Source organism: Nematolebias whitei, chromosome 16 (assembly GCF_014905685.2).
Source record: "Nematolebias whitei isolate Nwh7 chromosome 16, NemWhi1, whole genome shotgun sequence".
In the NCBI taxonomy this organism is placed as follows: domain Eukaryota; kingdom Metazoa; phylum Chordata; class Actinopteri; order Cyprinodontiformes; family Rivulidae; genus Nematolebias; species Nematolebias whitei.
In genome coordinates, this window is record NC_056513.1 from 14,785,269 (window position 1) to 14,810,751 (window position 25,483).

Sequence of the window (25,483 nt, forward strand, 5' to 3'; positions counted from 1 at the left end):
TAACTCTTAACAACTAGATGGCAAATTTTATAAGCTTTGAACAAAACCAGGCTAGCAGTTTCCCCGTTTTCCTTCATTGCGCTAAAACTGCATTCATACACAAATGAGATCAGTTCTCAAAACTAACAAATTACTAGCATGCCTTTCATGAACAACTGCACTATTTATGTTTTAACTACCATTTGACAGTTTTGTGTGCAGAAAACAAGATGTGACACAAGACACATAAGCCTGCCGTACTACTGTATTCCATCTTTCAAAAAAGAAAGAAGATTTAATATTACTTAACAATATGTTAAAAGTAGCCACTTTGGCTTCAGTGTTAATACAATATACACTCTATAACAGACCAATAGTGAGCACTATTCTTCTTTTCAATTCTGAATGTATTCTGATACAAGTCGGCTACATGTAAAAATAAAGAAAAACAAAATAAATTGTAACTGATACACTTTTACTCAACAGTTTGTTAAACAGAACTTAAAAACAAAACAAAGAGACAATTGTCAAGTATTACAGCTTCCTCCGTTCTTTCTGTGAAACAGGGTGGAGGTGGTGGGGGCGAAGGGGAGTTGGAAACCAGTAGACCAAGCTTATTCCTCTGTCAATCATTTGGACTAGACGTCACGCTAGGAACAATAGGATCGTAAGCACAGTATCTCAAATACAGCTTTAATTTCTGATATTTCTCATTTCCTTATTTCCATTATTATTATTTTTTTTTTAAGAAATCCATCCAGACATGATAAAACATCTTTTGACTACAGGTAAAGCCAGTTTGAGAAAACAGTTTCAGACCATGGCTAGTTCAGTCAAAAGAAACTTATGACTAAAAGCACACGAGCACGCAAAGGAAATTAATCAATGACCAATAGAATTTTGTGATTCTTTTTTCCCCATAATATTTAATATTGATTTCTGCAGGTGGATCAGTCCAGATGTGTGTTGTTACCACACAGCGACAAGGACAAAGCAAGGCAGCGTGGGTGTGACCTGGGCACAGCTGGAGAAGAAGTGTGTGAGGTGCATGTCACAGGACAGGGATGGAGGGGTTGGAGGTGGGTTTGTATAGCTGTTAAGGTACTGATTTGTGTTCCCATAGTTGCCAACGCCCTCAATGTGCAGCGAATGTAGCTTTCTTCAAGCTGAAGTTCGACCAGTTGATAGAAAGGCGCTGACGGGTCTGACGGGCAGAGTCCAAGCAAAATCTAAGAGACAAACATAAAATAAAAGATATATTACGTAACACATCAACAGTACTACAATAATAATTATTCTTGGAAAGAAGTTTAATTTTTTTCTGTGTTTTTAATTCTTTGGTGAGTGTATATACAGTATATATGCTCAGTTGATGAATAAATGATTAATAACTGTTTATATTCTCCACCTACTTGGACCAGTAATTTGTTGGTGTGTTTTTATAACTAAGTGCAACATGCGTACATTGGGAAATAAATCTCAACTTTGACAAGTGTAGAATGCACGCACACATAATTTCTCAAAAACGTCATGCCAATGTAAAAGAACACCACACCGGCTAATATTAAACCTCTAAACTTTTGCGTGACAGTTTCAGTTTGTTGTTTTCTCAATTGAACACTTGTGTTATTATGTGAATGTGTGTGCGCGGAGCACAGATGTAAGCACAGATTGTGTATGCTGAAGCTGCAGAATATAATCAGTCCACCTGATCAGCAGAGTTCACTGAACTCTCAGCACCATGGGTGTATGCTCGGCGCATGCTCTTTAACTCTGAATGCTAGGAAACGCCTTGTACTGCCACTTTCCTTCCACCCATTGACTACGGTGACTTTATTTACAACAGGAGTGCCCACACTTTTTCAGCATGCGAGCTACTTTTAAAATGACCAAGTCAAAGTGATCTACCTGCTATAAGGCCCCATTTGACTGATCGGTTTCATGTTGCTGTGTTCATTCGTGCTCATTTGCTCACGCAGACTCATGTTCGTGCTGCTGTTCGCCGTAATGTTTTTATGCTATTAGTGCTTAGCGTATTTTTAGTTGATGTTTTTCTTAGTTCACATTTTAGATCTTATTACTGTTTTTCTTTTACATTTTATTGTTGGATGTAACTGGGACTCTGTGTACATAATTCCATTCCACCACATGTACCACATGTTGTTGAACGACAAAAAAACTCTGACTCTGATTTACACGAGAACAACCTCTGGAAATGTTAAAAGTTTTTTCAATATTTATTGGGGGTATCAGTATCAAACAAAAAAAAGAGCAGATTTACACAAAAACAGTTTCCATATCAATCAGGTTGCCAGATAAGAAATTATTAACTGTAGTACTGTCGCTTTAAAATGATAGTATTTTGACCTAAACTGTCAAATGTGCTGAGTAAAGATATTCTAAGGCGAGGTGTGTTGTGTTTGTTGAACATGTGCACAGAAAAGGAGGGGTTAAATAAGACTTTTTAAAGTTATCTGGCAACCCTGAAGTCGGGCTCAGCTGCATTCATTGTGCATGCAGCGTCTGCATGATCACAGTTATGTCCAAACTGATGAATCCACAGACGTCTCTTTGGACCCTGGATTTTATTAGTTGTGCTCCTACATGCTGAAAAAGGTGAGAAGCACAAAAGCACTGCTCCCCGTCATTTATTATAACTGTTGTTAGCGCAGAAAAACTTCTGATAGCAGCCACCTGTAGTACACATGTACAGCTTTACACTTGAGGAACATTTCACACCTCCTTGTGTGTGTGTGTGTGGGGGGGGGGGGGGTCTGTAATGAGGGCTGTTGTAGAGTAAATGAACGGCCGAACAACAGCAGAAAGACTGCTGTTTCACGTAGTGGGCCTCAGACTGGCTGCCCTGTATGTCATTCAAGTTACAAATATTATAGTGAGGATGCAAACGTTTATTTTTTTTATGCCATTGCGATCGACCGGTAGATTGCGATCAATGCATTGGGTTTACCTGAATGCTCCTGTAAGCACCTTGCAGATGTTGGATGCTGTCTATCACGGTGCGCAAAGATTCACAACTGGTTGCAAGTACCGTACCCATCACTGCACTCTATTCACTGGTTAACTGGTCACCATTAACTTCACATAGACTCTCACACTGGTACATTTTCATCTTTAAATCACTTCTTGGTCTGCTGCCTTCATACGTCTCCTCATACATGTCACTGCGTGAGTGCAGCTACAGCGTGCGCTCTCAGGACATTATTACCTGCAGCGTGCCCTCAGTGCAGACTGAATTAGGCAAAAGAGCCTTCCCCTACTCTGCTCCTGTTTCCTGGAATATCTTACAAAAAGATCTGATCTGTCGACTTTAACCACTCTAAGGGATTATAAACAATTTTTAAGTTCAATGCAATCAATGCAGACATGTTCCTGTTTTTAGTATTTTACCGTTTCATATTGTAGCTTGTTTTTATTTTGTTTTATATCAATATTTTTTAATTTACTTTTCATTTTATATGCATTTTATGATTGTGTGTACCATATCTGTGGTTTAGTTAAAAACAAGTCTTTCTTGAAAATGAGTCCTTGTGACTCAGTGAGACTAACCTGTATAAATAAAGGTTGAATGAATCTGCGTAACAACACAGACGTTTTTCTGTTGGGAGACAGCAATAAACTAAAACAGTGTCATGCGAAAGTGTAGAACACTTATTTTTAGTTAATGTAGCATTCTTTCACACTGGTATGTCCTTTTTGAGAAAGTTTTATAAGCGTGAAAAACAATATAAAACTTGCACTCCTTTGGTTATCCATTAACCTAGCCTGGTTGAAGACTTGCACCCTCAATGACTGATGTCATGGCTGTTAAAGTACTAAATATTGTTATGCATTTGACAGAATATCACTTCAAAAATTTACCAGACTATCCTTTTAGTAACATTTAAGGTCAACAGGGAGAGGAAGCATGTTTTTAAATTTCATCAGCATCATCTTAACATACGTACCTTTTGAAATACTCCACCTCCCTCTCAGTCTCATCCATTTCAGTGCTATCTAGATCAATGTCTTTGGGCAAGAATACATCATCTAAAAGAATAAAACAGATCAAATATATTAAGTTGGATAGTTACCATTTAGTTGTCATTTTTTTATGTTACTTGAATTCAAGTTGAAATTCTTTGCCTTTGTTCTACTCCAGCTGCTTAATGTACGTGATGATAGCAGTCAGTAGAAATGAGAACAGCAGTCTGCACAGCAGAAATAATCACTAACCTTACTGTGGCTTCCCAAAGACAGAGCAGGTTTAATGTTAGCCAGTTCAGCTTGAATTTAGTCAGGTGATTTTAAGTCAAACGTTCTTAATATCTATCGTTTCACTATCAGCATTTCCTCATTGAAACTTAACCTTACCTATAGATGTGTTCATCTTGTCCCCCTTCTTTTTCTTGCTTTTCTTAGCCTTGCTCTTGGGCTGTGGTGATTCTGCACCGGGGGGTTTGCCATTCTGCTGGGTCTCAGTCTGAGAAGTTGAGGGGGGAGAGGGAGAAGAGTTTGACACAAGAGGGCTTGTCCTGTTTTCTTTTATTTGGGTAAGGGGTTGTTGCTGCTGCCTTTTCTCACTGCTACATCTGGTATTACTTCTCTCTTCCCTGCACAATTCAGTGGCTGGGAGAGAAGCTGCGGTCTCAGCATGTCCGATTCGTGATAATTTGGCATCTGTTGAAGTGGTGGGAGCGATGCCATTAAAAGTCTTTGTTGTCCCAGAGCTTTTCGCTAACTCTGGGACAATTTTTACAGCAGGCTCGGTCGTAACGACCTTTCCTGACTGCTTGGATTTAGCTTTACTGTTAACTTCAACGGGAGATGTGCCATTGTGGAGGGGACCTGTGGTGTTTGGGATGTTGGTCTCGTTAGAAACAGCCTTTGCAGCAGGGTATGTTGAGCTGTGCTGTGAGTTGGGCTGGGACAAGGGGTTCAGTTTGGGTTCCCTCCGGTCAGGGAGGCGAATAAGTGTTTGAAGCAGCCGTGACCTCCCATTGTGAAGGTTATCCAAGACGTTCTGAGCTGTCTGTTTGAGAGGTTGTGGGTTGTTTTGAGGGGGAGCTGTGTTTTCATTTGCTTTCTCCTTCTTTTTCTTCTTGGCAGCACGATGCTGCTGCAGCTCCTGCAGCCGTAGCAGTTCCTTTTGAAGTGCTGCCTCTTCCTCTTCCTGCCGCTGTCGTTGCTCTTCCAACAACTGTTGCTCCTCCCTTTCACGGGCCTCAGCCTCCAAACGAGCCTTCTCTTCCAGCTAAAAACACAGATTCATTCATAATCAGTAAGAGCATCTCTTTGAAACAGAAATAAATTGTGACGTGTGCAAAGTGTCTTCCTGTGCCAAACTGATCGGTTACCTTCTTTTGTTTATGCCTGGCTCGTTTGGCTGCCTTGGAACTGGTAGACGGTTTATTGTCAGCACTGTTAATAAACTGCAAAAGGTCCTCCACCCGCCTGTGGTCCTCCACCCCTACATCTCTTTCGATCACTGGCTGCTGCTCTTCGCGCTTCGGTTGTTCCTCCTTGCGTTTTGTCAAACGCAACCGTAGCTTCTCTCGCATCTCTGCATAATTACGACTGGTAGGAGCAGCTGGGGGCTGAAAATACAACACAGACCATCAGTCAGAGTGAATTAAGCACATTAATTATTACGTAAAAGGAAACTCCATGCTTAAGTTGGTTTTACTTATAGACAAAAACAGAATAAAGCAGAAATAAAATGTAAGATTCTTTAAATAAATTTAGCTAACAGTTTACCATATTTTTCGCCCTATAAGTCTTTTTTTTGCATAATTTGCATGCCCTGCGACTTATATGCCGCAGCGACATATTTATGGATTTTCTCCCATATTTATAAACCAAATTTTGGCTGACATATGACCGTTTTCATTCATTCTGACTGAAAATATTGAACACTACCATTTTCAGCCACTAGATGGCACTCGAGCAGTATGGCATGCCGTTGTGACATGTAATAGGTAAAAGTGGTTATTAATGACACAATCGGCTTGCCAAAGACTGCCACCTTTGCCCAGCTCGCCTGGAGCAACCATCAAATCAGTTTCATTTTCACTGCGCCGCCCTGGCGAAATGCAGCTAATTTGATCATTAAAGTGCATTTATTAAGTAAAAGTTCAACTGAGACGCACCTTTGCTACAACATGGAGCAAACAAACAATTGTTTTAGGTGCTTATCTTGTTAAATTTCGAAGAATTGCACAGCGTTCCTCCTTCCTGATTTACTCCCTCAGAGCGCGCTCCCGGGAGCACCGAGGCAGCAAATATTTTTGAAAATGCAGCTGATTTGACTATCAAAGTGCATTTATTAAGGAAAAGTTCAACTGAGACACACCTTTACTATAATTTTGAGCAAACAAATTGTTTTTAAGTGTTAATCTTGTTAAATTCTTGTTAAGTCCTCCTGTGCACGCTCCTGCGGCTGCCATTTGGCAGCCAATCGATTTTTGGCACAACACCGGCCCACATTTTCGGGTTGTCAGTGGTGGCACATAACAAACGCCATGCATCAGCGGTGACGCATAATAGATGCGACGTGTTTGGCGAAGCGACTTATTTATGGATTTTTCCACTTTATTAGACATATTTGGACTGATGCAACTTATAACTGGGGGAGTGGTGGCGCAGAGGTTAGAGAAGGTGGGCCTGTGATCAGAAGATCGCCGGTTCACGCCCCGGTACCGACAACATCAAAAATGTGGGTGGGGTAGGTGAAGCACCTACACTTGCCCCCACCCTCATTCGCTCCACCCTGGGCCCATGAGCAAGGTCCTTAACGCCCATCTGCTCCCTAAACAGGTCTCTCTTGAAAATGAGTTCTTGTGGCTCAATGAGACTACCTGGATAAATAAAGAGTAAATGAAAAATGAAAAAATAAGGCGGTGCGACGTGTACGGCGGAAAATATGGTATATTTAACGTTTTGTTGAAAACAATCAAAATTTGCATGATTACATCTTACCCCTCCGTGTCCAAAGAATTCGCAGTAGCAGCAGTCGCAGTATTTTCCTTCCTTCTGATTGGTTGAAGTAGAGGTGGAGGAGCTGTGCTCGGAGCAGCTGTCCTCATCTTGACTCTCCTCTCCGTCATAAGGCTGGGGCTCATACGACCCGTTTCCTTCACAGCGATGGCCTTCACAGTCGGGGTCACTGACAAAAGATCAGGTTTCAAATCAACCTGCTATAAATTCTGGGAGTTTTCATTCTTCTGTATTATGACAGCAAAGCCCATGTTCCTCATAAATATGACAAAGTTAGTGAATTTACCTGCAGACACTAGGTGGGGCGCTGGCAGGACCATCCATTGAAGGGGCTGGAGGTTCTGCAGGTGGGAGGCACAGACCCTGATGAGCCTCCACAAAGTCTGGATCCTGAACAGCCATCTTTGGAAAGGGCTGAGAACCAGCTATGGGGAGGTGTGAAGTGGGTGCGGGGGGTAAAGCAGGGCTCGTGAGCAGCGGGAGAGAAGTCAGTCCCGTGGAACCATTTTTAGGGGCGGCTGAAGTGGGTTGTCTGTGGTCCTCTTTACCTAAACTGTGAAATACATCATCTAGACAAGACAAGATGCACGTTTAGACTTTATTAATCTAAAATCTGTGTGGCAATCATAAATGCATATCTGACCATGTTATACTTCTACCTAAAGTTTAAACAGAGTCCATCCACTCTTTAGTCAACAAACCTATCACTGAATATTTTGTATTTGTACTGAAGAACTGGCATCACTTCACAGGTTTGCCACTTACAAAGTGTTGGAGTGCCTAAAATTTAATGAACTAAATTGACATTTGCACAAAAAAGGTTAAACAAATATATTAACTTTAAAAAGATTTCTGAAATTAAAATGTATCAGAGTTGATGGGTACAACCTGTTAAAATCAGATTAATGGAGGTATAAAAAAAGACTACAGTTGTACATGCGCTTTTATAACAGTCTGACGAAATTACTATTCCATTACTATTTTTTTTGTTACATTTGATTTCACCGAAAAGAGGACAATTCTGCTATATGCACCAAATTAACTAATTACATTTGTCCAAGATTAAGACTGACGGATGTATGCAGTTTGTTATATTCCATCAGGATGGCTGTCATTCCATAGGACATAAATCATGTTTATGATAACAAATGTAACCTGTTTTTATTTATGAGGGAACGAATATACAGGATCAGACCCAGTAACTGGGTAACTAAATTCATCTGTTTAAGAGCTCAGTCAGAGTAACATGAACTCTAAGATAAAACACACGTGTGTGACTCCTTCATTTATTGAACGGGGTGAAGATGTGAATGAATTAATTTGTGCTGTAGAATTAAATAATTATGAAACAATCTTAAAACAAGATTTCACTTTGTCTAATTGACAATTTGTTTGGTTGGAACTGGCTGAGTTTAAGGCCACATTTACCAACAGTAACTGTTTTGTAGACCAATAAGACTGAACAGAAACATGGTAAACAAGCCTCTGGCTTTCTTTATATTCATAATTGAATGATTATAGAGCCCAAGACAGGCCATTAACTATTAGCATGCAATGTTATTCTTCAAGTATACAATTCACTTTAATGAGTTTAAAATAAGTTTAAAAATAAGCAACTACACAAGAAATAACTGTGGCGATCAAAAACTCAAAAAAAAAAAAAAAAAAAAAAATAGCTTCAGTTTCAGTACAAACCTAACCACTACTCCTACTTCCTATATTACCTATCGAGTTGGGTCTTTTAGATGCAAGGTGGATGGGTGGGTTATTACTTGACTGGACAGTGGTGGCGGTGCAGGACACGGATGATGTAGCAGCGGAGGTGGCCATCACTACACGGTTGGTCTCTAAGAAGGCATCCTGAAAATTGTAGAGACACTTTTTCTTGGCGCCAGTCTTCTTCGGCTCTTTGGCTTCTGAAGAGGAGCATGTTGATGACGATGACGATAAAGAGGATGACAACGATGAGGAGGAGGATGTGGATAGAGGCATGGACAGCGAATTGTGCTCTAACTGGGAGCCAGTGGAGGATGTTGGGGGGAGGGGCACATCAGGGAGAGGTGGTCCAAGCATGTCACCTGTTGATTATTACATAAATAAAAGGAAATGGATTATTTAACTAGTGTTGACATATTGAGATAATTGTCTTCTACTGTAGCCAGGTGGCTCACCTGGCAGGCATTCGGGCAACAACATAGAGGAATTCAAGCTCTTCATCACTACAGCATCCCACAGATTTTCAAACTTTAGAGAGAGGCACTGCAGTGAGCTATTACAGTCACTTGCTTCACTTGTACCACCACAGCAGTTCTGGTACGCATGATCTGGCAACGGTGAGCTGAGAGCCGGCTGCTTGGCCGCTGAGTGGTTTGATGTAGGGTTCAGGGACAGAGGCTAAAGGGGAAAAAAATGAAGGGATTACAGTAACAGGTTTGAGCATTAAAATTTGAGTTGCCTTTGGATTTTCCTAAAAAGAGGTTCAGGCTGTCCCCTTGTGGCAGACAAAGAACTTACAATGACAGCAAGTGAAACTAGAATACAGTAGTCCCTCGCTACTTCGCAGTTCGTTTTTTGCGGACTCGCTCCATAGCGGTTTTTCAAAGTAAGATTGGACATGACACACTCTATTGGCTGATTGATGGATGAGCTGCACAAATGGCATGGAATTTTTATTTTAAATACATTTTAAATCCACAGCTGCAGGAGAAGCTTCCTCCTGCAGCGGAGAAGTGGGCGTGGCTGAGAGCGCTGGCAGAGAGCAACGTGGGGGCGATAAACAAGGGACTACTGTACACCCAAGCTTAGCTTTGTTTCTGGAACATTAAACAAATTCCCCACTGATAAAGAAAATAATTTAACTCCCTTTAAAGTAACTCTTCTAGTTTATATTTTACACCAGTGCTATTTAGGAAGAAAACCATTTACAAGTCCGAATCCTCCTCACCTTGTTGTGTGTGAGAGGAGGGCTGGGTGGGTAGAGTGTTGGGTGGAGCAGGGGACGGGAGAAGTTGTGCAAGGGCAGGTGACCGTGAATGTGTGGGTAGAGGTGAAAGGCAGGGTGTGCAGGGGGAGCCTTGGTGTCTGTGAAGAACTGGTGTCCAACAACAGGGGGAGGCACAGCATGAAGCCCACTGGGGGGCAGACATGTGGCAGGGCCCAGGGTGGAGGAGCTGGCGTCCTGGTTGCACACATGGCACTCGCAGGCATGCTGGACTTGTTCTACCTGAAGGTATAATCCAAAGCAAACTACTTAATCTTTGACAGTTTTGTTTAACTTTCATATACAGTGTAAGAGAGTAATAGTTTCAACAAATATGGAGTGCTAAACCACAAAAACACTAAAGCCTTGCATTCACTACCACAATCACCAAGGACAACGACAAAACTACAAGGATAGCTCAAATTTTTGGAAGTGGGGTTCTGTGGAACAATTATAAGTTGTAGACAGCTCTTTGAGGGAAAAAATATTTCTGGGGAAGTGAGTTATTTCTGACCAGAATTGACAAGCTAACAGCAAGTTTGAGAAAGGTCACGGACACAGTGGATTTCTGCTGTGTAATTAAGACATTGATTTTAAAAATGTCACGACGAACAATGTTTTACCTTTGCACCAGTTTATTTCATAATACAGATTTCAGCAAAATTATGATATACCTAGCTAGGTGGCACCCCTCTTTGAAAATTACCATCAATTTCGGTGCAATTAAGGATTCAATTAGATTTATTCATCATACACACCACATGTGGTACATGTGGTGGAACAAAATTGTGTACATACCAGTATATATTCCACACATTGCAGCACACTACATGTAGGTGTATGTGTATAAGCTTTGTTGATATTTTTATTTGTTTGACAATATTTGATTCTGTCAAACTTAATGTGTTGGTTTCGCTCTCTCCTTTGAACCATGGACTCTGACTGGCACACTCTAATCCCAGATTGACTGATCGGTTGATACGTGGAGCTCCACCATGGGTGTGTGTGTGTGGGTGGTGGAAGAGAACCATGAAGTCTCTTTTATTCTAATTCTTGTATAAGTGCTTTTGATTTGTGATCGTTTCTTTAGTTAATCTTATGTTTAGTCATTAGCTTTTTAAGTTAATTCTTAAGCTAACGGTTTGTGTTTAGTTGTTTGTTAAATTTGTGAGTGGATGTTTCTTTTCCCTCTTTCCAAGTGTGTTAGTCTGGTCTGAGCAGCCAGATATTTAAGTCCCCTTTGTTGTTGTGTAACAGGTCAGTTTATTTTGTCTTGAGCAGTTAGTTTGAGAGTTTGTTAGGTTAATCCATGATTTTGGCTTGAGTCTGGTTTTTCTTCATTTGACCTCTTAAGGGCCCTGTAACAAATTAGTTTGCATTTTGTTATTTTGGGGAATAAAACCCATTTCATTTGAAAACCTACTACTGTGTCCTCATGCTTGACTGGCTTGGTCCCTCACAACAACTAAATATTACTTTTTTTTTTTTTTAGAATAAAGCTGTTTTGATTTGGTTTTAATCTACTTTGTTATTGGTCCCTCTTGTACTGGTCATAAACTTGTCAATTTGATCAAAATCAATCCATTTCTCCAAGATGAGTTTGCTCAAAGAGCTATATTGTTGATATTTGTTCATAACCCTTCCACAGAGCCCCATCGCAAAGTACCTGAATTATTCCTTTAAATTACTCTGAGCTCATGGGCCAAAGAAACTTTACTCATAGTGTTTTAATACCTGTTGGTGGTTATAAGAGGGTGGAGGGCTGTTGGTCTTTCCCAGGGAAAGCTCTTCCTGCTTCCCAGGGGGCTCCCCACTGGCCTCCCCATTAGCTTCCTCTTCGTCACCCTCTGATGAACTACTGCTGCTGGTAATGTGAGGAGACTGGGCCAGAACAAAAGTAGAACAAAAACAAAAAAAGGTTGACTTAGGAAATGGGTGGAGTGCTGTGCATTTCCCTAACTACCAGTCACCTACTAACACACGTGCATCGATTTCATCATCTAGAGACTCAGCAGGGAAATTCACAACTACAGTAATCTTTGGGCAATTTTCTAAAGCTGATAACTCACCCCTCCCTTCAGTGTCATATTTCCACCCTTTCCGTTGATGTTATTATGAAGTCCGTTCACAGAAGCTGTCACAACGCTGTTGTCTTCGTAACTGTTTAAAGGGTAAATGTTCCCAAACTTACTGGAGAATACAGGCACTTCTTCGTAATCACTGATACTATCAGGAGAGAAATGAGGGATCAGGTTAAAGGGAACGGTAATTTCAAAATAAAACTGAGTTTATGATACAGTTTAGAATGTGTGCACACAGAAGGTGAGTAGCTGACTTACAAAGTGCTGACTTCCCCTTCAGACAAAATGAGCCTTGGATGCTGCTGGATTGTAATGGGAGAACTGGAGTTTGAACCAGACGCTGAACTACCTGAGGACAGACTGGGGGGGTGCACCTCTGGTAGGTAGTCCCGAGGGGGCTCCCCCTGCAAAGGCTGCTTGACGTGGAGGTCCTCAGCAATGGGAGAGTCCATGATTCCACATGTTAGAATGTGGGACAGACTGCAGTCATCACATGTGCACCTGATGGGAAAAACAATTTTTTTTCTCTTGACATTTACATTTTGCAAAATATAATAACACAGATGTGGGCAGCACGGTGGCGCAACTGGTAGAGCTGCTGCCTCTCAGCAAGCAGGTCCCTGGTTCAAACTCCGGTCCAGGGGCCTTTCTGGGTGGAGTTTGCATGTTCTCTCCGTGCATGCGTGGGTTTTCTCCGGGTACTCTGGTTTCCTCCCACAGTCCAAAAACATGCATGTTAGGCTGATTGGTAACTCTAAATTGTCCCTAGGTGTGAGTGAGAGAGTGAATGGTTGTTTGTCTCGTTTGTCTCTGTGTGGCCCTGTGATGGACTTGCGACCCATCTAGGGTGTACCCCGCCCGTCGCACAGTGATTGCTGGACATGGGCACCAGCGACCCCCGTGACCCAAAATGGAATAAGTGGGTAAAGAAAATGGATGGATGGATAATAACACAGATGTTTCAAAACTAAATAAAATTCTGACTTTCAGCAGGGGCTGACATAAGGAAATTGTCTTGACAGAATCTGGTTGTCCGCAAGAAGGCAACAAATCTCAGGAAAAATATAAATGATCAAGTATATTGTATTATATAGTTTACTTTAAACAAATGTTCTCAGTCCGCCATCTTGTGGACTGCTTGGAATTTTTAAGCTGCTGAGTAGCAGCCTCTTTAAGGAGCTGCTAAAGTGGAACTTCGTCGTTCTCCTCATCATCAGACTTTGAAAGAGAAGCACTCCCAATGCATTTAAGGCAGAGATTAAAACAGAAAAAAATCTTTTAACTGAATGTTTTTCTAACCTAGAGGTTATTGAGGCAAAGACGCTGGCTCTCATCGTGAGAGACACAAACAGGCTGAGCATGTTCCTGCAGAGAACACTCGGCCTGTTTGTGTCTCTTCTGGTCTCCTTAATGACCAGAAGTTCAGTCACACGCACAAGTTGCACATGTCTGTACGATGACGACGACGCTCCGAACACATTATTAACGTTTTATACAAAGTTAGATTTTAGACAGAAAAGCCGTGGGGAGGTCGGAGGCCATGTATCAGTTCTGGTATCTCCCCTGACTGCCATGAATTGGTCACACATGAACACATGTTTAATACGTAGACGTTTAATAATTTGGTACATATCATCACCTTCGTTTAGAGCAGCAGGGTGTCCTTCTAAGAAAATAGTCCAGGAAACACTGATTGGTGCTCTCACCTGCAGTCTGTCTCCAAGTTGGGAACACTGCACACACCTGTCATGTGTCAGACAGCAGGACCCGCCCTGTTCTGCTCTGATTGGGTCAAACTGTGGCTCTGCTTCTTTTTATTTACAGAGAGCAGCATCAGTTTAATCCCTGGTTCATTAAATTGGACTGCTTTAACAAGACCACAACAAAAACACACGTTTTTGACCCCGTTCATTTTTACCAATGAAGGAAATCTGTCACGACGACGGAGAAAATTAATTTGTGTTTATTTCACTTGGTTGTCCAACTGGTCAACCTCAAGGCGAGATCTGGTCGTCAAAGAAAAAAAACAAGTAGACTCAGACAAATGGATTACCGCATTTTTGGCCTATAAGTCATGTTTTGTTGCATAATTTGCATGCCCTGTGACTTATAGCTTAAGCAGCGTTTTAATGGATTTTTTCCAATATTTATAAACCAATTTTTGACTGAGATATGACGTTTTCATTCATTCTGACTGAAAATATGGATCGCTACCATCTTCAGCCGCTAGATGGCACTCGAGTAGCATGGCATGCCGTTGTGTCATGTAATAGGTAAAAGTGGCTATTAATGACACAATCGGCTTGCCACAGCCTGCCGCCTTCATCCAGCTCACCTGGAGCACCCGTCAAATCAGTTTCATTTTACTGCACCACCCCGGCGAAATGCAGCTAATTTGACCATTGAAGTGCATTTATTAAGTAAAACTTCAACTGAGACACACCTTTGTTATAATGTCGAGCAAACAATTGTTTTTAAGTGTTAACCTTATTAAATTATCGTTAAAGTCCTTCCGTGCACGCTCCCACGGTCTCCATTTGGCAGCCAATCGATTTTTGGCACAACACTGGCCCACATTTCTGGGTCGTCAGCGGTGACGCGTAACAAACGCGACTTGTCAACGGTACATAATAGATGCGACTTATACGGTGAAGCGACTTATTTATGGATTTTTCCACTTTATTAGACATATTTGGACTGATGCGACTTATAGGGAGGTGTGACATGTACGGCGGAAAATACGGTATGTCGACCCCTGTTCTGTGTTGGCAAACTTTTATTTTAGAAACTAAATGAATAGTGACTGAAAACAATTGTTACAAAGTGGAAAGTCCAGTCAGAGTTTTCAGTTATGACTGAATTATGAAATATCAATTCCAACCTGCTGGAAAATTAAAACGTTTGTGTTGGTGTATATTTGCATGGGGTGTAAATATTCTAATTAGAATTTGATCAAAATGTGACTGTTGTCCATATTTAATATATATATTAGGAACAGTCACAACATAAACTAAGAGGTTTTCTTTTAAACATTAAAAGAAGTTCATAGTTCAACAGGGTTTTATCGTTTGGATGTTAATGCACTGAACATGACAGAACAGACCAGTCAATTACATCACCATACCAGCTGTAAACCTACCTTCTTCTGTAATTACAGTTCGGACAGTCTGAAATACTAAGACGAGACGAGAGCATCCTCATTGTGTCTGTAAAATTGTTATCTCCAGCGGTGGTCTTTTTAATGTTGGGTATCTAAAAAAATAATTTTTTTTAAACAATGCTTTGAAGTACAAAAATGCAAATTCAAATCCAATACGACTACTTTGTACTCCGGCAGCATACCTGTTCTTCTATAAATCTTCTCTGCTTAAAGAACTCCCAGTCCTCCTTCAGCATTCGCTGCTTTGTTGTCAAAGTCTTGATATGAGCAGATAATCAGAGCAACAAACATTTACAAACTTAAAAACCAGCAGAAAAACACAAATGTTTAATTTTCAAGCCTTACATTTTTGCTAACCAAGGATTTGTGTGCCTCTGTTCTTTGGTTGTTAAGACTCTGACCCTCCACCTTAAAAAGCAACTTCAAAAAAAAAAAAAAGAAAGAAAAATACAGTCCTAAAGTATTCCTTGTATTTATAAATTTGCGTAAATAAACATCTTATTTATTTAACCGTTTCAGCTTCTGTGTGCTTACCTGTTCGTCCACGTAGTCATCAATTCTTTTCTCACACTCCTGCCATTGAGCAGCCACAGAAACCATCTCCTGCTCCAGCTGCTGGTAGCTTTCCAACAGAGTCCGGTACATGTCTTCATTATATGAATCATGAGAGGCTGTACCGTGTCTGGAATTACATTACAATATTAATAAAAAACATAATTACACTCAATACTAAGGACACCTGCGTAGTGTAAAATACCTTTGGGTGTTTACTTTTATCTTTATCTATATAAATTATCTAGACATTCTAATTACATCGATTAAAAGAAAAAAACAAAATCAAATAACATTCTGGTTAGTTTATTTTGGGCTGACAAAAACAAGTCATATAATTTAATCTTTGCCGGGTTAAAACATTTTTTTTTTTTTTTGCAAAAATTGTTTTCATGCTCACAAATAACTAAACTTTCTCCAAAACAACCAAAAATTATTTATTTTTATACATTACTTGAAGTTTTTGTCTGACCCACATTTTTCTATTAACTTGCTGGTTTTTAAATCAATAAAGGAAAATGGGAATTATTTTCTAGGGCTGTACAAAACCTAATATGATGTTTAATTTCATACATAAACAAAAGTCTTACCTCAGCTGTGCAATTAGTGCTGGTAAACTGTTGTGTAAGACTGGTTCACAGAAAACCAGACTTTCAAAAAGGTGCTTGTTGTGCAGCTCCCACGTCACCTGAAATTTCTGGAGGTGCTCGTTCTCCTGGAACGGATTTAAAATGTGCATTAGAGAGGCATAGAAATTATGTGGATGAACAATAACAGAAAACTTGTAAATAAATGAACCAAAGATCTTATTTCCCCCCCCCCCCCAAAAAAATCTGTTGGTTACCAAATTAATTGTGACACCATAAACCAGGTAAACTAACCAGGGTGAGCAGGAAACTGCTGATGGTGCGTGCAGCTTGACAGAGAGCACTGTACTCCTCCAGCAGCAGCGATATGAACTGGTGGGCCTGAGGAGGACCCTGGGCTGCAGCCACAGTCCCCGGTGTTCCTGCAGTCTTAGAACCGGCAGAAAGGTGCTTCAGTAACCGCACCTTCATTTCCAAGACATATTCTCGAGCCTGCTGTTCCAGCCGTTGGTAAAGCTGATACGGATCTTTTACGCAAAGTCTACAGGAGAAAAATACATACAGAATAAAAAGTGCTATTTTTTTTTGTTTTTTGGAAAGGTTATCTAATAGTAACTTTGGTCAATGATTGAATAGCAACACAAGGCTTTTACTACAATAGAGAGCCCTCTAGTGGACAAACACACCTGTCCACCAGTTCCTTCATGCTCTCTCGGTCTCTCTCCAGGGGCTGGTCTTGGTCATCTGCAAGTGGCGTTCCTGTCTGACGATAGATGCAACGCACCAGGTAGCGAACCTCTGACCAGTGGTTCTGCAGCTGCTGCGACTCCCTCTCCGACTCGACAGAGACATCCCTGGCATTTTCATAAATGAACAAGTTTATAAAAACAATCCATCCATTATCTTCAATCGCTTCTTCCTTTTCGGTTGGCGGGGGTCACTGGTGCCCATATCCAGCAATCACTGTGTGAGAGGCGGGGTCCACCCTGAACAGGTTGCGAGTCCATCACAGGTACACATAGACAAACAACCATTCACACTCTCACTCACACCTAGGGACAATTTAGTTAACAATTAGCCTAACATGCATGCTTGTGGTCTTATAAAAACACACCAAAAGTCGTCCTATTTCATTTGATATAAATTACCTCCAACATATTAAGTTTTTACTGACCCTCTCTCGTTGCAGGCATCACAGCTGCAAACTGCATCTGGAGGCAGTTGTGCATTGAGGCCTGGAGTAGGGAGCGGCGCAGCAGTCAGTCTGTTCACTGTGGCTGCCTCCTGGGACAGGGTTCTACTACCAACAGGCATATGCAACAGGAAGTCCTGGCTCTGTGGGTTACATCAGAACAGCAGATTGAAAAGATTTATTTATTTTTCTTCATTTTAATCCAGATAAAAGTCCAAAAGATTTTAAAGAAATTTAGGCTATGCTCATAGTGCAAGCAAATGTGGCCCAAATCCAATTATTTTGCCTCTGTGCGACTCATATTGGATTTTTGCATGACAGTCTGAACGTGGCATATCAGATTTTTTTCAAATCCATCCCAGTTCTTTTTCATATGTGGTCTGAATCAGATACATACCTAATGGTTTTCAATGCGACCTTAGTCTGAACAGACACGTCACGTTTTATCCGACTTTTATGTCAGTGACGTAGGGGTAAGCAGATCGATCCAAGTATTAATAATGATAACAACTCCATGCAGTTGAAAATCTTTGAACTCCACGTCTTCAGCTACAGAACAAAAGTTCAGTTGCTTTGTCTTTGTTTAATTTCCTATGTCCTGGATGATGGAGAATCCATAGAAACATTATGTTGTTGTTGGACCGTATCAATACTAACGTGATGGGTAGAGCTGGGCGATATCTCAATATTTTAAAAATATCTAGATTTTTTTTGTGATTTAAAGTTGAGACTATATCAGTATAAAACGATGTTGTGTTATGCTTGGAAATCTTCCTGTTGTCTTCTTTCTCTCACGCTGCCCCCTCCTTCAATACAAACCCAGCCCCTCAGCCATGCTCTCCCCACTTCTTGCTTCTCCAGGAGGTGGGCGGGAGACGTTTAGCACAAGTAAACACGGGAGATATGAAAAGCAGCTTAGCTGCTGTTGAGCAAAAAGAAAAACAATGGCTGTTCTTTCGGAGATGGTTTGGATTTAAATTGTCAGATGAGAGGGAGAAAAATGATTTCTGTAGACAATGCCGAAAACAAGTCCTGATAAAAGGTCGGAACTACAAAATATTTTTCACCATAAAAACAGTGGAATATGAAGCCTGTATGTACTGCAGCTGCAGGTCCGACAGACTTCAGCCTCCTTCCCTGAAACAAACCACGGTACAAAACTCATTTAGCCGTGCTGTGCCTTATGAGAGGAACAGTGAGAGGTGGCGCCACGAGATTAATAAAGCAGTAGCTTATTATATTGCTAGATAGAGTATTGTAATCAACTGTATCAAATGCAGCACTGAGGTCTAACAGGACCAGTGTAGACAACTGTCCATTGTCAGAGGTCACGAGAATATCATTAGTAACTTTCACCAGTGCAGATCCAGTGCTGTGGTGAGCTCTAAAACCTGACTGAAACTCTTCAAACTGATTATTTCTTTGCAGATGATCACGTAACTGATCAGCAACTATTTTCTCTAGAATTTTTTAAGATGAAAGTTAGATTAGATATAGGTTTATAATTGGCTAGGATTCCTGAGTCAAGGTTATGTTTTTTAAGTAAAGGTTTAATTATAGCAATCTTAGAGCTCTGTGGTATGTAACCGTTTATTAGAGACAAATTAAGCAGATCCTAGACGTGGTTATTAATTAAGGGAAATACATATTTAAATAGTCTGGTTGGGATGGGATCTAGCAGACATGTTGGTTTGGATGAAGCAATTATTTTTGACAATTCAGAGAGCTCAACAGGACAAAAACTGTCCAAACATAAATCAGGTTCTAGTGACATTTTTAAAGTTGTCTCATCTGACACAGAACCAGAGGCAATACTAGGAATGTTGAATTTTGTCCCTAATTGAAACAATTTTATTAATAAAGAATCTCATGAAGTCATCACTGCTTATAGTTGTAGGGATACATGAATCAACAGAGATAGGATTTTTCATTAGACTAGCTATGGTACTGAAAATGAACCTGGGGTTAATTTTATTCTCATCAATTAAAAATTAATTATGTAAAGTTCTAGCTTTACAGAGTGCTTTTTTTGTACGTTAGCAGGCTATCTCTCCAGGATACGCAAGATTCCTCAACGTTAGTGGAGCGCCATTTTCTTTCTAGCTTTCTAGACGTCTGTTTTAAAGTATGTAACTCAGAATTGAACCAAGGAGCTAATCTCCTCTGATTGATTACTTTCTTTTTTAGCGGAGCAGCTTTATCGAGTGAAGTTTGCAAAGTCAGTGTTTCCCCTACCATTATACAAGCAGGGCGCACTGCCCTGTCAACAGAGCCGAGCGCCCTGTCTACGAACCCCCCACCAACCACCTGTCGGCTCTGACGGAACACTAAACTAGCAGCTCGCAATACAGGTGCACTAGCTAAAAAGCTAAAGGCAGCCTCTTCCCTCATGCAGAACCCTCACGCTGACACCCCCCACCACTCGAAAACTGTCGGTACAAACAGCGCACGGCTCGTGTCTGTCTCTCCCCCTCCCCCAAAAAAACCTGTCAGTACAGACAGAGTGTGCAGCTGAGATGTGTATGTCTCTCTCCTCTGCCCTGTTCCAAAACTGTAAAACTGTTGATGCAAACAGCGTGCGACTGTGTCTCTTCTCTTCCCCCTCTCAAAATTGTCGGTATAAACAGGGCGTTGCACAGCTCAGGACGTGTTTTTGTCCAAAATCACAGGTGAGATGAGTGTCCCGCCATGGCAAGTTATCTAGGGGAAACAGTGAAAGTAGTTGTAAAATTATCAACTAGATGATTTAAATCACTGTCTCTGATGTATTACTCTGCAAAACAGAGGAAAACGATGGAAGTGAATCTTTAAATTTGGTTACAGCGTTTTCTGATAAGCACTTGCTAAGGTGAAATTAGCTCTTAGTGACTGTAGTCATTTAATGTAAACTCAAATGTAATTTAAAAATGGTCAGACACAACAGGACTTTGAGGAAACAGTACTGTTATTAATCTCCATGCCATAGGCCAGAACAAGGTCAAGGGTGTGATGATGAAAGTGAGTGGGTGTTTTGGGTAAAACCAATTGACTCTAAGATTTTAAAGGCTATGCTTGAGCTATCACTTTCAACATCTACATGAAGATTGAAACCACCCATTATTATGACTTTATCAGTATTTAGTAGTAAGTCATTTAAGAAATCTGAGAATTCAGAAAAAAACGGAGCATAGGAACCTGGTGGACAATATATAACTAGTGAGAGTGGCCATTCCGTTTTCCATTTAGGATGGGACAGACTTAGAGACAGTAACGCAAAAGTATTATAACTACTCATTGGTTTAGTAGTAATATTCCCGACTGAAAAATAAAAGCTATATCTCCGCCTCGACCAGTTGTTCTAAGAACATGAAAATTTAAATAATTAGGTGGAGTGGATTCATTTATACTAACAAAATCTTCCTGTAGTAGCCAGGTTTCTGTCAGACAGAATAAATCAGTATGATGATCAGTTATCAGGTCATTAACTAACGGATTTGGAAGAAAGAGATCTGATGTTCAATAGTCCACATTTAATGATTTTATTCTTTTGTTCTGGTAAAGTAGTTGTGTTTATTTTAATAATATTTTTATGGTTTATATTTTTAGAGCTGATTTTTGGTTTATTTGATTTGAGCCATGGGCAAGTTGGCACCGTTTCAGTGGGGTTTGGGGTGGGTAATGAAGAAGCAGCAGAAAAGTGTGGAAGACTACATCTCTGTTTCCTGGACTAATTTCTAGACTGACCCTTTAACTCAACAATCCAACTAAATCAGCTAAGTTTCTAGAGAGAAGTGCTGCTCCTTTTAAGTCGGGATGGATTCAATCTCTCCGCATCAGACCGGGTTTCCCCCCAAAATGCACTCCAGCTGTCTCCAAATCCTACGTCGTTTTCAGAGCACCACCTGGATGCCCAGTGGTTGAAAGCCGACATACGGCTAAACATGTCATTGTTGTATAGAAATAAATTGAATTGAATATTTAACAACAACAAAAAATTGCTAGGCATGCTTTATATCGCTTTGTTGAATGTTTCAAGGTTTTTAAAATATGACTCAATAATGTGATCCAATAACTGATTATTATTTGATTTGTTAAATGGGAAAGATAACTACGCAGAAATTTGAAGAACACAGATGTAGCTTTTTCTCTTCAAAAACAAAGTTTGGTTGTCACCACATCACAGTTAACCATTACAAAACGCTTTAAATAAAGCTGACTCACCCCTAACGACTGCTCCAGAGTCGAACGTCTATCTTCCTTCTCCACTGTGAGTCTACAGTCTGAGCATACCCACAAAGGCAGCTGGAGGGCACTGGCTGAGTTGGTGGGCTGTGCCGTACCGTTCTGACCCAGGACGCCTGCCTCTGAAGACACCATGCAGTCCTTACGCTCGCATCGACACAGAAGGCAGCAATCGCCGGCTGTGTAGGGCGCTCGCTGGTTCAGGCCGAACGTGAACGGAGTCTGAGGTTGGTGCACAAGTGGAAGAAGATGGGGGAAAATATCCATGAAAAGATGTACAATTGTGCAGAAATGTGGTTGGAATATTTTTTAAATAAAGCAATGAGATAAAAGAAGTATAAGCTGTGTTCATAAAATACAGAGAACGGTTTCAGTTATTTTAACTTGAGCAGCAATTTATGTTTATGCTGCTTTCTCAAATATTTTTTCCGAATTTTAATAATTTTTACATTTCTGAAAATCAGTTTCTAGAATGATCAGATTCTGCACTAGGTCACTGAGCATATCCCACTTTAACTTCTGTGTGACCAACTGAACACCAGGTACAAGCAGCTGGGTAAACAAACCAGTTCCACACTATTAAAGATATTAAAGTTTCTTTGTTATAAACAGCATTGTCATTTAGTTATAAATGCACAAAAAAAAAAAACCAACAACCACACAATTACGTTTCACTAAATAAAACCCACAACACACGCATCAGTACTGGCTGGCTGAGGTTTCTAGAAAGTTGTTTTACAATCATCTCAAAACATTTATAAGACTGCAGGTTGTTTTTAGGAAACTACATATTTGAGGGTTACCCATATTCATACGCTCCTACTGAAGCATTGCAGTCTGACAGAACCACCACAAATCAGAATTCTGTTTGAACTCTACATTATTACAAGCTTATTCTATAAATTTAAAATACTGCAAAAAATGAAACAGGAAACACTGACTGAATGAGTTCAAAACACAAATAATTAAATTGTATATTTCAATACAACCAAAACAGAATAGTACACAATTCACATCTTTCTGCTTTCAACTTATTAACATCATAAAAACTGTAATCTTAAATATTATTTAAAGGTAATTTTCATCTGAAACATGAGCCAATTTATCAAAATGATCAGTAGTGTCTGAGCAGCTGCAGCCAAGTGAATGATAAAGGTAGAGCTAATTACATACTCATACCTGCACACAGGAAAACTGCAAAGGGGTAAAGTGCTATCTAAGCTGTCAGAATAAGAATCTTGGGTTCATTTGAAAGGTTTTACAGGGTAGTTTCTTCACATATTTAAATAAGTTCACCATTGTGTGCATGTGAGCTAAAAGTAATCTAAAGTTCAACAGAGACTTTACTAATCTACCTCGGATGTTTTTATTTTTTTAAACTACTTTATGCATTCACCAGCCTCAAAACTTAGATATGGAGCTGGTGTAAATTTACCTGAAGGACTCCAGAGAAGTCAACGTTTACTGGGCCTTCCTTAAACTGTGGAGTAACGTTGTTGTTCACTTTGACCTGCGGGACACAAACAATTCAGTGTGTACATCTAGCTCACCACGTGACACTCCTGTAGCTGATTAATTTCACAAAGTTAATATTGTAAAAATTATGTCTGTTGGACTGATTCCAAAATCCAAGCCAACTACTTGGCTTTGAATACAAGTTGGATTGTCTGCCAATGTGTTTGTTTTGACAAGAATGTATTTTAATGTCAAAAAGGCATCCTTAAACGTCTATTTACAGCTGTAGGGAGAAAAATATCACATTTAGTCCAATGAAAACAATAAAATAATTGTCGGAGTGAGAAATAACCATAATAAACACATTAACTTGTCTTGTCTTAAGTCACATAGAAGTTCTTTACCTCGCACAAAACCCAGATGAAAGTTGGTTACATTTCTAAAAAGTGTAATGATTATAGCTAAACTAATTACTAACGTTGTGCTAATAATAATAGTGTTAAAACATAGCCCTGAGGGTCCAGTGCGAGTCACAATTTTACTGTTTACTTAATACAACTAGGTAAAAGTTTCCTTAAATAACAAAACAAAGTATATTGGTTTAATTGTTGCTATAGAAAACATCACTATGTTCAATTTGACACAAGTAAAAAGAAGCGGGTGATTAGCATGAAGGAAACAAACCGGACAAAGCTAAAGTTGTTAGCATTTGCTAGCATTAACGTTTAGCTGAGAAACGGCAGTTTATTATCCACCTGTGCTGAGCCGAACGATACTCCAGAATAATCTCGGCTTCTCCGACGTAATTTCCACCTGCACTGTATGTATTATCTTATAATAATATTTCCTGGCGCCCAAACGGCTGTCAATACAACCGCGATCTTTTAACTTTAGCTAACGAAGGATCCGCTCCTTATATATCCATCGGCGGACGACCCGGTTAGAAATGGTGACAAGCGGCAAAGTCTTCTTTTGTTAATGGAGAGAAATTGATTTTAATCAAGATTAAAACATTGTTGAAGTAATGTAAGTTTACTTTTAACAGTTGAAGACATAAAGATGGAAATAAAAAAAGAAAATATACGAAAATAATCAGATGGTTAATGTGCAACTTGAAATTCATAAAATAAAACGGACTTTGATTACATTAACTCTCATTTTTACAAGCCGAATGATCGACGATGATGTACGGCGCTGTCACTGCTAGATCTGAGATAAACATCCGACGTATGGCCGCCGGGTTAACACGCTGACCTGAGTTGCAAACCCCGCCTACTCGGCGCACAGCACAGTGGCGTGTAAATGGTGCAGACCCACTGTTCGGTCAAGAACATTAGCTTAATGTTTACGGCGATTTGTCTATACATTAAAACTAGTATAACTATTACTGTACTAGTTTCTAACAATGTATTTGATTCTCAAACATAATGGCTACAATAAAATGTAATTATGGCATATAACTGTACGCTACTTTATATTTATTACTTAGCTGGCTGCTTTTTCTCGCATCAGTTGGGCCCAACTCAGATGTGGCTGATAACACTCCAGTTCCTGACATCCACCGATTAACGTTCTTACCTCTCCGTTAATTCCTGTGGTGGACCCCATGTTCCCGTTGCCTGTATTCCCAGATGTTAAAAAACTGACCACAGATTCAGGTGTTGCTGTTCCTAAGGCCGGGACTACCCCGGCCTTGCCACTACTGTTGCAGACAGCACTGCAGCTACTGCCACCGCCCCGCTTGTTCTTCCTGCGTTTAGCTCCGCGTTTAGCATCCGTTGGACTCATGTTTTCCGCTAAAGAGACGAGACAACTTGTTTCCCAGTGCTGATATAGTCTTAAGCGGAATGTCTGGTACAATAGCGTTGGTTTAAATCTGGCAGAGCGATTTAAAGACTCCCAAATCGTCGGAGTCCCATCAAAGTGTAAGCCGACTTCATAGATTTCAATATGGCTTCTACAGCCGGACTAGGCTCTGGCAGCTCTGCGTTGAAACGTAAACGTGCGTGCCCCAACCAAGCGATTATGGGAAATTGAGTTTTGGTTCATAAACTTACTTTGACTACAACAAGAAAGTCGTAAGAAAGTTCCACAATAAAACATCAATAACAAAAGGCTTAGCCAAAATGTTAATTTTCAGGTTTTCAGCATTATTATTTTCACCATCATTATTATTATTACTATTATTATTATTATTGTTATTATTATCATAAAAAAAATCAAGGAAAAAGACAAAGAAGAAGGCCAAATAGAAGATATATAGATTCAGTTAGAGAGGACTGG

At 40.2% G+C, this 25,483-nt stretch overlaps 1 protein-coding gene across 1 annotated transcript; it reads right to left on the reverse strand.

Annotated features, from left to right (window-relative positions):
• Positions 1 to 538: 538 nt before the first annotated feature.
• On the reverse strand, positions 539 to 25,159 carry fam193a (family with sequence similarity 193 member A). Its single transcript, XM_037689714.1, has 23 exons — positions 24,779 to 25,159; positions 23,181 to 23,255; positions 21,725 to 21,967; positions 17,507 to 17,667; positions 17,019 to 17,186; positions 16,627 to 16,873; positions 16,336 to 16,460; positions 15,728 to 15,875; positions 15,539 to 15,613; positions 15,376 to 15,450; positions 15,173 to 15,285; positions 12,292 to 12,534; positions 12,022 to 12,178; positions 11,687 to 11,833; positions 9,917 to 10,195; positions 9,144 to 9,366; positions 8,697 to 9,050; positions 7,259 to 7,541; positions 6,955 to 7,141; positions 5,334 to 5,573; positions 4,351 to 5,230; positions 3,945 to 4,026; positions 539 to 1,208 (listed from the first exon to the last, which is right to left on the reverse strand). Exons 1-23 carry the CDS (start codon positions 24,986 to 24,988, stop codon positions 1,115 to 1,117), a joined length of 4,809 nt encoding a protein of 1,602 aa, XP_037545642.1. The 5' UTR covers positions 24,989 to 25,159; the 3' UTR covers positions 539 to 1,114.
• Between the last annotated feature and the right edge of the window lie 324 nt (positions 25,160 to 25,483).

Excerpts from the sequence above, each read along its gene's own strand:
- fam193a (XM_037689714.1), bottom strand. The coding sequence starts at position 24,988 with ATGAGTCCAACGGATGCTAAACGCGGAGCTAAACGCAGGAAGAACAAG. Across the intron at positions 15,614-15,727 it reads ATGACTACGTGGACGAACAG|TTGCTTTTTAAGGTGGAGGG; the intron begins GTAAGCACACAG and ends TTTTTTTTGAAG. Across the intron at positions 5,574-6,954 it reads AATTCTTTGGACACGGAGGG|CCCCCAGCTGCTCCTACCAG; the intron begins GTAAGATGTAAT and ends TTGTATTTTCAG.